At 43.1% G+C, this 16,652-nt stretch overlaps 1 protein-coding gene across 1 annotated transcript in view; it reads left to right on the top strand.

Moving 5' to 3' along the window:
• The window catches only part of CHCHD3 (coiled-coil-helix-coiled-coil-helix domain containing 3), a 149,484-nt gene that overhangs the window by 80,618 nt on the left and 52,214 nt on the right, over positions 1 to 16,652 (top strand). Inside the window, exon 5 of the mRNA XM_059847576.1 lies at positions 8,571 to 8,654. Within this exon, the coding sequence (XP_059703559.1) occupies positions 8,571 to 8,654 (84 nt within the window). The remainder of the gene's footprint in view (positions 1 to 8,570; positions 8,655 to 16,652) is intronic.

Below are 16,652 nucleotides of genomic sequence, written 5' to 3'. Positions count from 1 at the left end.
CACATCGTTTCTCATGACTCTTCTTATGATGATACAATAATTATATTTAGTTACTAAACAATCATCACATCTAACAATTATATCATTTATCATACTACTTACGCAGGTGCAACACAAAGCTTAACATTTCAGAGTCTATCTGAACATTTTCCAGGGCCCCACTGTCATATTCACAGATGGAAAATAACTCTGGAGAATGGCCCCTGATGCTGAGAGGCCTCCAATAAACACAAAATACAGCAGGTTTTCAGTGGGATTCCAAATGAGATTGGCTTTGAAGTGGCTTCAATGAGGTGGTGGATTTTTATTGCTTTTATTAATGCAGCATCCCTAAGAATTATTTCACTCTTCTTGTGCAGTCCATCGAGTCTTCAGTTTACAAAGCACGAGAATTGGGGCTTTAAAATGATGGTAATGCAGCATTGGTGATAAATGGTGCTGGGTTTGGACAGAAGGTGAAGAGTCCTAGGTGGAAAGCTTCTATTTCAACATTTTCTCTGAATGTTTTGGTATGAGGTGCAAACTTCTCTCTGGCTTGGTTTTGGATTTCAGTGGTGGATTTTTGGAAGGGTGGTGCTTCCTTATGTTTTGCTTTGTTTTACATCATGTTTGGTTTAAAAATGCATCAAATATTGGCTGACTGTATTTAGCAATAACTTTTCTTTACCCTTCTGTTGTTTAATCCAGGAATTGAAAAGTATTTCTTCAAAATCATCATTAATATCAATTCTGAACAGCGTAAAAAATGGCAAAAAATATTTATGATTTGCTATGATAGCAGTGTAAGAACAAAGATGGAAGTAGAACACAGTCCTAAATCAGTTTGCTGACAGTTTTTTCCCTGAATTTTACAGGATAACGGTCCTCTTGCTCTGTTTTATCCACTCTGGCTCATGTGGAGCAGTCTGCTTCTTTCAGTTTAGTGAAAAACTCCATATTTGACATGTGACTGAAACATCAGAAGCTGTCAGCCACGGTTAGAGACAATATTTGAATTGCTACAAATACCTGGCAGCAGTACAGATAGTCTTTAAAATGTTTGATCTCCTTGGACTGTGTTGGCTGACTGAAAAGCATGGATAGAGTTTCAGGAATAAGTCATGCCTCTCTTTCATTCCCAGTGACACACAGAGATGTAATTCAGATTTTTTTCAGCATTTCTTTTTCCTTTGAACCACAGTTGGATGGAAACACGAGGCTTTTCTGCCTGTTGCTAATCACTAGAATAGTCATGAGTGTATTTTAATTTTTATTTGCAAGGAAATCAAGTCTTCAGAGTCTGTTGTTTTGAAGCTGAGCTAACCAGATGGTTCATTGGGAGCTTGGTGAGAAGTGGCAGCTTTTCTTAAGTGCTGATATTGTAAAGGATGGGTTGGACAGGGCTGGGAGCAACCTGGGCTGGTGGAAGGGGTTGGAATGAGTTGATCTTGGAAGTCTCTTCCACCCCAAACCAGGCTGGGATTCTGTAATTGCTCATTTCTGTTCACTTGGTAGAAATGTCAGATTTTCTGCCCTTGTTTTGGGGTAGGATCATAAAATAAATCAGGCTGCAAGAACTTGGGGTCCTCTCAAGTGAGTGGTGACTCAGAGCTTCTCTCCTGCTGCTTCTCCTCCATGAGCCCTGTCCCTTGCAGATGGAGAAGGCTCAGCAGAGCTCCTCTGTCTCCATGCTGGGAAGTTCTCAGAGCCCAGCTGGATTCAGCCCTGGGGTGCCAGCTGTGGCCTCTTCCCTGGCCCTGTTTTAGCAGAAACCCTGGGATCTCTCTGGGTCTGTCTGCTCCAGTGTCCCACATCCTGGAGGGGCTGCCCAGGGAGGTTTGGGGTCCCCATCCCTGGAGGTGTCCAAGGAATGCCTGGAGGTGGCACTCAGAGCTCTGGGCTGGGGACAAGGTGGGGGTTGGGCACAGCTGGGACTGGATGATCTTGGAGGGCTTTTCCAGCCTGAGGGATTCTGAGATTTTCCTTGTTCAGCTTTTTATTCGGGCATAACAGAAGCTCTTGTTAGGGTGATGCCTCAGGGTTTGGTTTTTCTATTTTTCACATTCTGTGCTGCTTTGGTGTGTAATTCTGAGCTTCATATTATGGGATGGTGAGCTCTGCACAGAGCAGGGAGACAAAACAATTCCTGCTCCAGCTGGGCACCAAGGACAAATGAGCCAAATCCCAGCCCAGGAGCATCCCCGTGGGCTGGAGAGAGAAAAACAAGCAGGGTGGGAGTGCCTGGGCTAAAGCTGGGCTGGGACAATGAACTGCAAGGTGCAAATGGAGCAGAGCTGATCCCAGGGAGAGACCCCGGGAGCGCTCGTGCATTTTGGGGCCATTTTGGGTCATCTTGGGGGCAGCCCTGGCTGGGCTCTGGTGCTGCCCAAGGTGCATCCATGGAGGAGATCCTTGGAATCAATCCCTGCTTCCTTCTGGAACTCTGCCCAGCCTCTGTCCTTGCTCAGCCTTCACAGGGGCAACAACCTCAATGAATTTCTGCCTTGGTGGAGAGTGACGTTCCTGTGGGTTTTCCTGTGCATATTTCCATGACTCACATTAGGATTGGAATCTGTAACTCTTTTCTTGGCATTTGTACATTTGTGTTTTTCTCCTTTGGTCTATAATGAGATTCAGTAAATGAAGCTTCTTGTCACATCTTCTGTTCTACACTAGATCCTTACTTGTTCATAAATTCAATTTTTTAATTTTCTCCATTAGCCTCCTCCTCTCAGTGTGATCTTTTTTATCTGCTCAACTCACTCTTTTAGGACTTCATTATTTTTAGAAAATGTACTGTAGCACATTTAGTGGTAATTACAAAAGCTTGTTTTAATTACACTTGTCAAAGACTCCTTTTTATGATGCATTATTGGTGCTGCCATTTCCAATTCCTAACAATTCTCCACCTTCACAAGTGGAAATGAACATCCCTCTTTTCAAGTGATGTGTCCACATGATTTTTTTTGTGCTTAGGGATGATTTTGTGCCTGGTGATCATTTAAAAGGAATTCTTTGAGGGGGAGGGGACCAGCATCTATTCCCAAGAATATCCATAAGTTCCTGGTGTTGCCTGTTCAGTATGATGAGTGTATCTATATGCTGAAATAGAAAATTAAAAATTGAAACTGGGGCCATTCAACATCCATGAAATGTGGAAATTGGGAATTATTTTTCTTGGGACACTCCGTGCAGTGGAAGAGGAGAGTAGTTTTGCTGGTCATAATAATTTATGCAAATAATGAAGCTTCATCTGATTTTATCAGTGTGCAAATGTGGAGGCACAGGGCTATGCCTGGGCGAGTGGGAGAGGAATTCAGTGGATGTCAGATCCCTGGAAGCATCCAAGGTCAGGTGCACAGAGCTCTGAGCAGCCTGATGGAGTTGAAGATGTCACTGCTTGTGCAGGGATTTGGGACATGATTCTTTAGGTCCCTTCCAGACCAAACTGTGATTTATGAAATGCCCAAAAACTGTTTTACAATGTGACACTCACAGCCTGGACCTGAATTCCCAGCTCTGGAATTCACACCTAGCTCTAACCCATGGCAGTGAACCTCAGGCAGGAAAAGACATGGAAAACCTCCAGCAGTGTGGTAGAGGAAGATCATGTTGTTTTGAGAAGATCGTGTTTGGAGAAGATGATGTTTTGAGAGGGTGATGTGTCAAGAAGATGATGTTTTGAGAAGATCATGTTTGGAGAGGGTGATGTTTTGAGATCATGTTTGGAGTAGATGATGTTTTGAGAGGATCATGTTTGGAGAAGATGATACTTTGAGAAGATCATGTTTTGAGAGGATCATGTTTGGAGAAGATGATGTTTTGAGATCATGTTTTGAGAAGATAATGAAGATGATGTTTTGAGAAGATCATATTTGGAGAAGATGACGTTTTGAGAAGATGTGTTGAGAAGATCATGTTTGAGAGGATCATGTTTGGAGAAGATGGTGCTTTGAGAAGATCATGTTTTAAGATGATGCTTTGAGAAGATCATGTTTGGAGAAGATGATGTGTTGAGAAGATCATGTTTTGAGAAGATGATGAAGATGATGTTTTGAGATTTCTCTTGTTCTGGTGCCTCCCACCCATCCTGAGCTTCCAGCAGATCTCCTGTGGGATGGTGCTTAGGGAGCTGCCACCACTTCCTTTTAACCTTTAATCCATTAGTTTTTCCTTCAGGCTCATCTCAAGACCTGCAGATATTCCATGTGGGCTTTCCCAGGAGAGGAGCCCTCATTGCTGTGGTCAGCATTTCCTTTGGAAATCCTCACTCACAAACCTGATGTGACAGGAGCTCTTCCAGCCTCCAGCCTCAATGCCAGGTCTGGAATCCTTGGCTGTGCCTTGGGAGGTCACCAGTCCCTTGGTGTCCCCCTGCCCCATCCCCTGACATTTGGTTAGATGATCCTGAGGCAAGACCTTCAAGGGACTTTCACCTGGCTGGTGTTAATTTATAAATTCAAACTGGACTCTTCTTTTGAAGCAGATCATTCTTTTCCCAGAAAAACCCAAAGTGGAGCCATCTCAGCAGTTCCACCGTGAATTTTTGGGATGCTAATGAACTTGGAGCTTGGGATAATGGAAGTTGTTGGGGTTGGAATGAGATGATTTTTCAGGTCCCTTCCAACCCAAACCATTCCATGAATCCGTATTTGGGAGAGGATGGTTTGGGGAGACACAAAAAAATATCTGTGCTCCAAACCTGGGACTGCCAAAGGCTTCAGGAGCTGAGTCTGAAATCTGCCTGCAAACCTACACTCAACCACCTGACAATGAACTTTTTATCCACTCCTTAAATAATAGCTATTTGTGACCACACGTGCTTGGAATTTTGCTGCATCCAGCAACAGATTCCTTTTATTTTATTTTTAAAATTTAATTATTACACATAGATTTTCAACCGGCTGCTTATTTGCTCTGTTCTGCCTCACAGAGGACAAAATAAATAAGTTTTTGTTGTATCCAGTGTGAGCAGGGTTTGGTTTTGTCCCAGATAGCTCTGCAGGTGTCCCTGCTGTCAGGCACAAGGTGATTTTTTTGTAGGGAAGAAATCCATTTTCCCAGAGGTGGCAACTCCTACCAGTGCTGTCCAAATCCAGGTGCTACTTTTGAAAACAAAACCCAGGTTGGCCTTTAAATCTTGGTCCAATTTCCCTGTGATTGTGAAGAACCTGTATTTAATGTTAGTGTTCTGGTTTGGGTATTAAATTTGGGTGGTTTTTCTTTAAAGAACACCCAAGCAAAGGTTTTGTCTGTCAGAGCTTTTCGTGAAGAAACAACCAACCTGTTCCAGTGCCTCATTTACACCTGAAGTGCAGCATTCAGCTAATTGAAAACATGGCTGTTCTTAATTATTTTCTTGCAGCTCATTGACATTCACAGGGATCTTGTTGCTGCAGCCCCATAAATATAATATTACTTTACAGGTTTGTATTTTGGCACTCACTTCTCCTCTACTGGCATATTTATAGTCTCCTGTATAAATGAATAATTTTATTTATTATTAATTCATTTGAACTTTGCTGTGTCTGCGTTCCTGTACAAGTGTTGGGGTGGATGAAACTCCTTTTTGCTGATTTTCTTACTTGCCAACCAGATCTTCCAGTTACTTTCACAACACAGGGAAGCAAGCCTTTGGATAAACAGATTATTTAGTATTTTTTATACAATATTTCTCCTTTATCAGTGACGGATCAGCACAATGAGCAGTGTCACTGCAGAGCAGTAAAATCCAGCTGGTTTGATGATTAATTATTTTGGGGGTCACAGGGAACCAAACCCAAAAATCAACCCAACTTCCCCAGTGAATCAGATTTCCAGAGCAAAATCTTCCGTTCTGAGGGATATCCTTGGAATAAATGTTATTGCATTCCCTGATCACAGCAAGAGAGAGGAAGAGGATTAAGCTCAGCTTAAATCTTGGAGGATAAGGATGGGTTTTGTCTCTTCTGTCCTTGCTGTGCCCTTGACCTGTTGTGCTTTACACCTGCAAAGCTGTGGCCTCATGAATTGTCAGAAATGGGGCGAGTGAATCCAGTCAGGAGGTTCTTCCCTGGGTTTTGTTCCATCCATTGTCTTTCCAAAGTCAGTTTTAGTTCCAGCTCATGGATAGAACTGTGGGGAGAACAGTTGGATTGTAAGAACTAAACCTTGACCGAGTTCTCCTGAGCTTTATGGAATATTGAATATTTATTTTCTTTGCCACTGGCCTGTTTTGCACAGCAGGAATGTTCTGGAGATCTTCTGTGCTTCGGGGATCGTGGGATGGTTACAGATGGAATATTTGCAGTGGGTACCCATGAAGATGCTTTGCAGATATGGAATATGAGATATGGAATATGAGATATGGAATGTTGGGTCTGGAAGATGAGATATGGAATGTTAGGTCTGGAGTGTTAGATCTGGAATATGAGATATGGAATATGAGATATGGAATGTTAGATCTGGAATATGAAATATGGCATGTTAGATGTGGAATATGAGATATGGAATGTTAGATATGGAATATGAGATGTGGAATGTTAGATCTGGAATATTAGATGTGGAATATCAGATCTGGAATATGAGATCTGGAATGTTAGATATGGAATAAGAGGTGTAGAATATTAGATATTAAATATATCTGGAATATGAGATCTGGAATATGAGATGTGGAATGTTAGATCTAGAATATTAGATATGGAATATCAGATCTGGGATATGAGGTCTGGAATATTAAATCTGGAACATGAGGTGTAGAATATTAGATATGAAATATATCTGGAATATTAGATATGGAATATGAGATCTGGAGTGTGAGATATGGAATGTTAGATATGAATTATGAGATGTGGAACATGAGATATGGAATGTTAGATCTGGAATATGAGATCTAGAATATCAGATATGAAATATATCTGGAATATTAAATCTGGAATATGAGATGTGGAATATGAGATGTGGAATGTAAGAGACAATATTAGATCTGGAATGTTCGATCTGGAATATGAGGTCTGGAATATTAAATCTGGAATATGAGATCTGGAATATTAAATCTGGAATATGAGGTCTGGAATATTAAATCTGGAATATGAGGTGTTCTGGCACAAATTTCCAGAGAGGCTGTGGCTGTCCCTGGATCCCTGGGAGTGTCCAAGGCCAGGCTGGACAGAACTTGGAGCAGCCTGGGACAGTGGGAGGTGTTGGGGCTGGAATGAGATGATTTTTCAGGTCCCTTCCAACCCAAACCATTCCATGAATCTGTTTTTGGGAGAGGATGGTTTGGGGGACACAAAACCTGCAGTGAATTTTAGAGGTTCTGTCAGCACTGGGTCTGGGACATCCCCAGGGATTGTCTGCAAGGAGACACAAACCATGACCACTGCAAACCATGGGAATTGGGCTGTGGAATAATTCCTGGAATGAGCTCTGGAAAAGCTGTAATTAGTGAGGCGAGGCTGATTTAAATGCTGGGGGACAGGGCATGGAATTCTGAGGGAGAGGCTGGCAGAGGACAGAGTTTAATTCATCCAAAATTTTTTAGGATATTTTTGAAGAAGTTGCACAAAAGACCCCAACAATTTCCAAGTAGTTTTCTGCATTTTTCCAGATCCACCTGAAATGCATGTGGAGGGGTTTATTTTGCATGCTTTCTGTCCACCATGATAAAATCAATTTAATTTGAATTTTAACATTTCTTACATGCTTCAGGACATAGAAACAAAGGTAAGGAGTTGAATGAGGAAACAAGGGAAAATCCAAACATTTTAATGTATTCCTTGGGTGTTTGCTAAAAAAACCCAAAACTTGATCTTGACAAAGGGGATCAGGTCTTGTGTCTGTACAATATGTGATATAATTGTTGTAATGACCTTTATTAGATAATTATTAATCACTAAAGATATTTTATTAAAAAATGCTGAACCCGGAAAGTATTTGCACTGATAATTTAGGTGTTAAATCCTTCAGAGCTTGTTAAAAATCACTTGTCTGCTATTTACACTGCAGGACTTAGGGCTTTATATATTTTTAATAAATTCCTCTGTGCATATGTGCTTTTTAAATGTATTTTCTACTTTTTAATGAGTCCCCTTAATCCTAGAAAATGGGAAATACTGCAGATGAAAAGCCAAAACCATCAATTTGCTGGGAGCAGTATCTCTTAAAAGAACACTGAGGTCATATTGGGATTGAAAAGATAAATATTTTAAATAGTTCTGTATTATTTTAGATTATTGGACATGAGAGGGATCCCGGGTCAAGTTTTTCAGCCTAGTGAATACTTCAGCCAATTTGGGAGTTTCCAGAGGAGTGATTCCTAGTTAAACAGGACAGGAGAGTTTTGGATGCACTTTTTAGCAAATATATAAAAGGATTTTGTTCTTCCCAAATATCCACCTGTTTAGAATTAGACTTTCCTAAGTTCAGAAGTGATTTGCCAAGTTAATTCAAATTAAAACCAAAAATAAATCCCAGCCTGGTGCATTCTGGTGCTGGTCCCAAATCCATTTGGGCAAACTCAGGCAGAGCTGTTGAGGAGGGGAGGAAAAAGCCCAGAGCTATGGATAATATCCTTGATTCAGTATTTTGATTATTCTGTTCCCTTTTTTTAGGCCAGGCAGCTGGAAGAGAAGGACAGGGAGCTGAGGAAACACGATGCCTACTACAAAGAGCAGCTGGCTCGGCTGGAAGAGAGGGTAAAACCTTTTTTTTCTCCTTTTAATGAACATTTTCCCCCCTTTTTTCCCCTTTCTGTTCATTTCTGCTCCTGGTTATATTTACAAGATGACTTTTTAAGGAGATAAAGATTAAAATTCTGGCCAGAGGGGTTATTTTTGTATTGCTGCTGCTGTTTCTGGCTTAATATTGACAAGGTGGAAGGTTTGATGGGAGAATATTTGTTTTCTTTCCTAACAAAGTTCTCACATTTGCTGTGGGATTTCATCTGTCATGGTAATTACAGACAGAAAAATGAAATAATGAGGTTATTTTATACCAACGCTGATGAAGAGCCAGTGGAAATGAAGAAGTGTCACCAAGTAAAATAATTTAAATTAAAATAACAACAACAACAAAAAAAAGTGAAGTGTGAAGGGACACGGCGAATTTCTGCTTTCAGTGGGTGGAATTAGTGATTCCTCCATCAGTACACGGAGAGTTTAATTTTAATTCCAAGTTTATACCATGTTTGAAAGGCACTTCTGTGTCTTTATCTCATCACAGACTTGAAATTAAACTGTAGAGAGCAGCTTGGGAAGCTGTGGGACTTGCTTACAGTGCCTTAACATATTGCTGTTAACATTCCTGTTCTTTACAGGGTATTATTTTATAGGATGTTAATTTCAAATAATTACTGCTGTCATCATTTCCTGGCTCCCAGGTTGGTTGTAACCTCCAGCCTGAATACATTTCCCTCCTTTAGCCCTCTGCCTTCTTCCTCAGCTTATATATTGGTGATTAATTCGGATTTTTTTGTGTTAGTTGGTTGTGAAAATTATTAACAAGATACATATTCATTGATGCAGCTTAGCAGGCCAGAAGAAAACCCCTTGTTTTTCTGGATTAGGAGGAAGGACATGTTGCATAAATTATCAGGGTGTGTAATTGGTCTTAATGAATATTTTAAATCGAGGGTGCATCCGATACCGTGTCGGTGTTTTGTCCTCCCTTTGTGAAGATGACATTAATGAAGTCCCATGTTCTTGGCAATGAAAAAGAGCTTGAAAAGATGAGGGGAAATCAGTTTAATGATTCGAAATCGGTGCATTATTTAAACAGATATTAAAATTATTTAGTGTATTTTAATTAAAAATTAAGATCCTTCACCAAAAGAACTCCACAGAACACTTTCCTTTTTCTCCAGTAACTGGCTTGGTGTTAGAGGAAAAAGCTTCAGTGGGATTTTATCCAAACTGGATTTTTCTGGGGTCTTAGTGTGGAATAATTCATGGCAAAGGGTGTCTGGTAAGCCATGGGTCTTGGACAGCTTTTTCTTTCACCTTTTTTTACTTTTTACATCTTTTTATATGTTTTTCTTGGTCATTTTTCACATTCATGTAGTTCACTGGCCCAGTGGCTTCACTTGCACCTGTCAGTGAAGACTCCAGTGTCTGTAAATACATTTTTGTGCTGTGCAAGGGAGATAATGAACTTTAAATAACTTCATGGGAGTTCTGCTGGAGTGCCACCCCCAGGGGATGTGAAATGGGAAATTCTGCCATCTCTTGATTTGGAAATCCCAGGATTACAGCAAGGAGTTGTGAATTCTTGTTTTATACCATGGGTGATGTTTGCTCTGTGTGCAGAGTGGAGTTTCTGTGGTACCAAGCCTTCTCTTTTCATTCTGACTCCTGTTTCTGAGGTAAAATCCTCTGCTTTTCCAAACTGTCATCAAGGTAAATTTTCATCTCTCTCCTACACAAAAAAAGTGCTGTTCCAGCTCTGAGAGGAGCAAACTCTGTGTTCCAAATCTGACTTGGAATTTCTTCAGAGAGGCGGAGATTTCAGAGTGAAAACCTGGACAAGCAGAGGGGTCACAGCTCCTGCAATCCCACCTTCCCTCATGGGGTCACCTGGGAGCTTCTGTGCTGGGAGTTTTGAAAACTGGGATGGAAATAGGTGTGGAAATGACAGAGCATGGAAAGAGGCTGGTTTGGTGTTCCTGAACTTGTCCTGATTTCAGTGGAAGGTGCACAGAGACAGAGCATGGGCTGCTCAGCAGAACTGGAATTTTGGAACAGGAGGTGGGGTGGGAGCAAGTGGAGCTCAGAGAATTGGTGTCAGGATGAAGAAATGTTCAATCTGAGTCTGTCACCTGTGACAAAGAATGCTAATTACAATCTCAGATCATTCCCACATCAAATAAGCACACTTTAAAAACACTTCAGTGATGCCTGTGTGGTATTTCTGGCTGTTGCATCATGGAGTGTCAGAGCTCATCTCGATGATTAATTGGCTTTTTGATTATTTAGCCTTTTCAATTAGTAGCTTCGTATTTGTGTTCTTCAGTGCTGCTGAAAAAACAATGCAGACGTTGATAATAAAGGGAGATGACAACAGAACAGATTAGTGTCAGCACAGTGTGCTCCTTATGGAGAAAATTATCCATATTCAGTGCCAGATGAAGCCTGTCAATTATAAAATATTTCAGTGACTGAGGGAAGATGCTCAACCTTTACAGGGTATTAATACAGGACAGAATAACTGTGCACAAGTGACAGCTGTGATAGTAAAACATCAACAATTCTATTCTCAGGGGGAATAACTGTTCATAAATTTGGTTTATGTGCTAAAAACCTTTTGATACTTCCCCAAAACCCAGCAATTCCCCGACCAGCTGCCAGTGTTTCTAGGTCAAAGATAGCACATAAGCTATTAGTTATTACATGCTCCACAGCAGCAGAGCAATAGCAGAGAGTTGAACAAAGCACTTAAAGAACAACCTTGCCCTGCTCTGCATCTGACTGGGGTGTGCAGCTGTGATTTAGGTGGTCACACGTGGGGCTTGCAAGGGAATTTGTCTCTGTTTTTCATTGTCCACCCACGGGAGGAAGGTGGTTCTTGACTGCAGTAAAACCCAGAGATAAAGCAGTGCTGAAGTCACTGAGTTGTTGTGCCCCACACTGTGTAAATGAATTATTTACAAGTGCAAGGTCCTGCACAAGGGTCAGGGCAGTCCAAGCACAAATCCAGGCTGAGGGGAGAAAAGGCTGGAGAGCAGCCCTGGGGGAAGGACTTGGGGATTTTGGTGAAGGAGAAGCTGGACATGCCGTGGCCATGGGCATTGGGACCCAGAACCCCCTGTGGGCAGCAGGGGAGGGCTGGATTCTGTACCTGTGTCCCACTCAGGTGAGACCCCACCTGCAGAGCTGCCCCAGCCCTGGGGACAACAGCAGCAGCACCTGGAGCTGCTGGAGAGAGCCCAGAGGAATCCATGGAGCTGCTCCAGGGCTGGAGCCAGGCTGGGAGAGCTGGGAATGTTCCCCTGGAGAAGGGAAATATCCAGGGAGAGCTTCCAGCACATTCCAGGGCCTGGAGGGGCTCCAGGAGAGCTGCAGAGGGACTGGGGACAAGGCCTGCAGGGACAGCACCCAGGGAATGGCTCCCAGTGCCAGAGGGCAGGCATGGATGGGATCTGGGCAATGAGGAATTCCTGGCTGGGCTGGAACTGCCAGAGCAGCTGGGGCTGCCCCTGCATCCCTGGAGTGTCCAAGGCCAGGCTGGACACTGGGGCTGGAGCAGCCTGGGACACTGGGAGGTGTCCCTGGGATGGGGTGGCACTGGGTGATCCTGGTGGCCTTTTCTAACCCAAGCCATTCTGTGACTCTCTATGGAGAAAATGAATTTGTTTTGGAATAAAGAAGAGCCCCAGTGTGAAATCAGAGCCTTTTTTCCAGGAAGGTCATTCCTACCCTGTGTGCCACATGTATCTCTGTCTGTCCTTACTCATTCACTTCTCTGTAGCTGAAGCTGTTCCATTTCTGGTGTTCACAGGGAAAATTGTTGATTTCTTCACTCTCTTGTGTGGCATTCACATTTTCTGGAAAAATTCCTTCACCCAGGATTTTTTTCCTGGGAAGCTGAGAAGCCTCAGAGAAAAAGGAAAACAATATTATCTCATTTGCTTCTCCTGTGTTTTGCTGCTTTGGAATGTGTTTGGACATTGTTTATCCAACAGGTGATTGTTCCATTGGTTTCATGTGAATTGTTTTCACTCTTTGGCCAATCACTGCCAAGCTGTGTCAGGGCTCTGGAGAGAGTCAGGAGTTTTCATTATTATCTTTGTAGCCTTCTGTAAGTATCCTTTCTCTATTTTTTAGTACAGTTTAGTTTAGTATTCTTTAATATAATATAGTATCATAAAATAATAAATTGCCCTTCTGAGAACATGGAGTCAGATCCATCATTCCTTCTTACGTCTGGGGGCATCCCAAACACAATACTCTTGTCCCTCTAATTCCAGGGGAGAGGTGCAGTATTTTTGCCTGGTTTCAGTGCCAGTCCCAAGCCCCAGTGTCCATAGATGTTATTCAGAACCAGCTCTGCATCTCCACTGTCCCTTTGCAGTGCAGCTTCCATTCCCCATCAACACTTGCACACGATTTCCACGCAGAGCAGCTGACATCCCAGTTTCCCTTCACCCCTTTGCTTTTGCTTTCCAACATTTTTTATCGAGGGCTCATGACCCTCTCCTGGTTCTTGCTGTAGTTTTGGCATCACACAGACACTCAGTGAGCTGTGTCTGCTCCTGCTCTGGCTCTCAGACTGATGGGACTCCCCAGTTCCAATGTCCTCCAGCAAAGCCAGCTATTTTCATGTTGCACTGCTTCCTAATGCTAATATGCATCATTAGGAGAATCCTGCCCCAAGTCATGGGAGCAGAAGGAAATTAATTTTAATACCCTGCTGTATGACACAACTACTTAGTTTATCAGTGGGAATGAGCAAGATATGGATCCCCATATTAATCATAATATTTTCCACTGGAGCCAAGTTTCTGTACTCCTAGAAATATTTTTAAGTGTTGAGCAGTTTGGTGTGAATGTGGTTGTGGGGTGAGGGAATAGGATTATCCTGGAGCAGAAATCTGAGGGGTGGCTGAAGGAGCTGGGAAGGGTCTGGAGAACCAGGAGGGGCCGAGGGAGCTGGGAAGGGGCTAGAGAACCAGGAGGGGCTGAGGGAGCTGGGAAGGGTCTGGAGAACCAGGAGGGGCTGAGGGAGCTGGGAAGGGTCTGGAGAACCAGGAGGGGCTGAGGGAGCTGGGAAGGGTCTGGAGAACCAGGAGGGGCTGAGGGAGCTGGGAAGGGTCTGGAGAACCAGGAGGGGCTGAGGGAGCTGGGAAGGGGCTAGAGAACCAGGAGGGGCTGAGGGAGCTGGGAAGGGGCTGAGCCTGGAGCAAAGGAGGCTCAGGGGGGACCTTGTGGCTCTGCACAAGTCCCTGCCAGGGGGGACAGCTGGGGGGGTCGGGCTGTGCTCCAGGGAACAGGGACAGGAGCAGAGGGAACAGCCTCAGGCTGGGCCAGGGCAGGTTTGGAAATTGGGAAATTCCTTTCCTAAAAGGGCTCTCCAGCCCTGGCAGAGGTGGAGTCCCCATCCCTGGAGGGATTTAAACAACTTAAAGATGTGGCACTTGGGGACATGGCTGGCTGGTGGCCTTGAAGATCCCAGAGGGGTTTTCCAACCTAAGCAATCCCACAATTCTGCCATTCTGTGGGAATTTGGAGGTTTCAGTGTTATCCTGGATTCAGCTCACATTTAACAGCCCAGGACTCACTGCTCTGACAGTTCTTGGCCATTCCACAGCCCCCACACAGCCTTGTGGTGGCTTTTGTGTGGGGACACTCGTGCCCCACAGAGGGCTCAGTGCCAGATCCCAGCCTGGGATGCAGACACTGAGTTCAGGAAATGTTGATCCACTTCTCTGCACCCGTTTTTCCCCTGCCTTAAACGTTGAGGAAGGATTTGCAAATCCCAAGCTCTGCACTTAATTTGGGGATTCTGCTTTCCATGGAGGCTGTCAAGGAGCATTAACCTTAAGGTAAGATGAGCACACAGAGCACAAAGCTCTGAGCTGATGGCACATTCTATCCCAGGTGTTAAATGGTATTATCCATCCTGCTTGCTACAGTAAATAGGATTTTGCTATTATGATGTGTCAGGATTTTCAGAGAAATCAAATTTACTAGACACTAAACTGCCATCCTCACTGCTGAGCAGCTTTATTCTGGGATCTTGTATTCATCCTAATCCTGTTGGTAGGAAATGCTTATACCAATTGTGTGGGGAAATTATAACTTAATGATCTCTTCCTTTCTCTATTCAAGGCTTAGGATGGCCCAACATGCTCTGCAGTGATAGCCCCAGTGCTGAGCTGAGGAGCTGATCTGCAGCTTCCCAGCCAGGAATTGGCTTTTGTGGGAGTTTCTCATCAGCACAAGTGCTTAGGTGCCAGCAATGGCAGCCCCACATTTGTTCAGATGCTTCAGAGCCTTGTTTACCTTTTCAGATCTCAACAACTCAGTAATCAGAAGCTGTTTGCTGGGCTTTTTGTGGAGTTTGCAAGATGGAGATAACAGAGGGGGGACTGGTACAAAGCAGGATAATAACCACCAACATTTTCATTCCCTACAAGGTAATTTAGCAATTTAAAGGGGTGTTTTTGTTTCTATTTGTGTTCAGTTATCAGTGTGTTTACTCTTGGTGATCTCACGTGGCTGAAGCAGGGAGAATTCCATGAGCAGAGGATGATTCTGCTCTCACACCTCTCAGAGTGTTCAGAAGTGTGTGTTTGCCAGAGCAAACATGTTTACTCTCCCCACATTTGTGTGCAGTCCTTCACACGTTCCAAAGCCAGCTAGCAGGGATGGAGGTGCATGTTTGGAGACTTGAGGCTGGATCCAGCCAAGTAGGAAATTATTTTGGCTGATGAGCACTTAGGGAAGAGTCAGGGACAGCTCAACAAACCTGGTGTTCTTGTTCCCATGAAGGCATGGAATTACTCCAATATTCCCTAAATATCCGTGGTTTGAAAGAAAATAGTTCTATCATTCCCACTCTGCTCCTATTTTTGAGATTCTCTTGGTATTAGTGTCCTGTTTCTATTTGCCTGGCTCTATTTCTCTTTCTGTACCAAATAAATAAATGTATATATGCACCCACACACACAGAGTCAATACTTTAACTCCATTTCCAAGCACTTTTCCAATAGAGGCAATAAAATACATTACAGCTTCCATGTGATGAATTCCACTGCCTGCCATATCATCTCATTGTTCATGAATTGTGTTATTTCTGTGAAGTTAGTGGGGCCTTTTCCTTTTTAAATGGATATTCAGCTGCCACTGTGACTTCTTGCAGCTCTCCCAAATCGCTGTGCTGGGAGACCTGAGGAGAAAATCAAGATATATATTAATTTCTCATTTTGTACTTGGGCCAAGAGACTTTTCTGTGTCTCAGCTCATGTGCTGCACCAGGGAGATAAAAGTAGGAGTTCATCAGACTTTCCCAGTGCTTTGTATTTCCATACTGCTCCTGAAAAACCACCCTTTCTAGCACTGACCAGAACGTAATGTTTTTGTCAGTTTAGCATAATAAAGCTGTCAACCCACCCAGCGATCTTGCCAACATTAGAAAATTCCTCTTTTCAGATTTCATTCTGTTTGGGGGACAGAGCTTTTGTCGAATTGCTTCTTGCCTGGCAGGTTGAGATTAGGAAACTTGCTACCAATTACAATATCTGAAACCTCCACCTGATTGACAGCCCGGGCCTGAGTGTTGGATTTAATGTTCTGCCTCCATATCTTACCCAGCCACAATCATTGTTCTGAACAATTGGGTCTCAGCCTTGATTTCATTTTTTTCCTCCTCATAATATTCTATTTACCCTTTCTGTCTAAGTAGCTAAGATGTTTATTATCAAACACACACCTCAGCCATGCATTTTTTCCCCCAAGTGCACCAAAAACGCAGAGTTTCATGTTTGCCATGAAGAATACCTGCTTCAGTCTCATCTTTCACTATCACATATCCAATCAATAGCAGGGCTGAAATGCTGCTTAATAACAAAATGAGGAGTTGTTCCACGCTGAATAGCAGCTATTGATGTTTCCCTGAATGTTTGTGTATAGATTATTTTGCATTATGTATGTGTGTCTTTACAGAGAACAAAAAGACCCTGTGATAACCAATATTCCAGG

This window comes from Haemorhous mexicanus, chromosome 5 (assembly GCF_027477595.1).
Source record: "Haemorhous mexicanus isolate bHaeMex1 chromosome 5, bHaeMex1.pri, whole genome shotgun sequence".
Classification (NCBI taxonomy): Eukaryota; Metazoa; Chordata; class Aves; order Passeriformes; family Fringillidae; genus Haemorhous; species Haemorhous mexicanus.
Note: the sequence above shows the minus strand (reverse complement) of the source record. Positions and strands in the feature narration are given on the sequence as shown.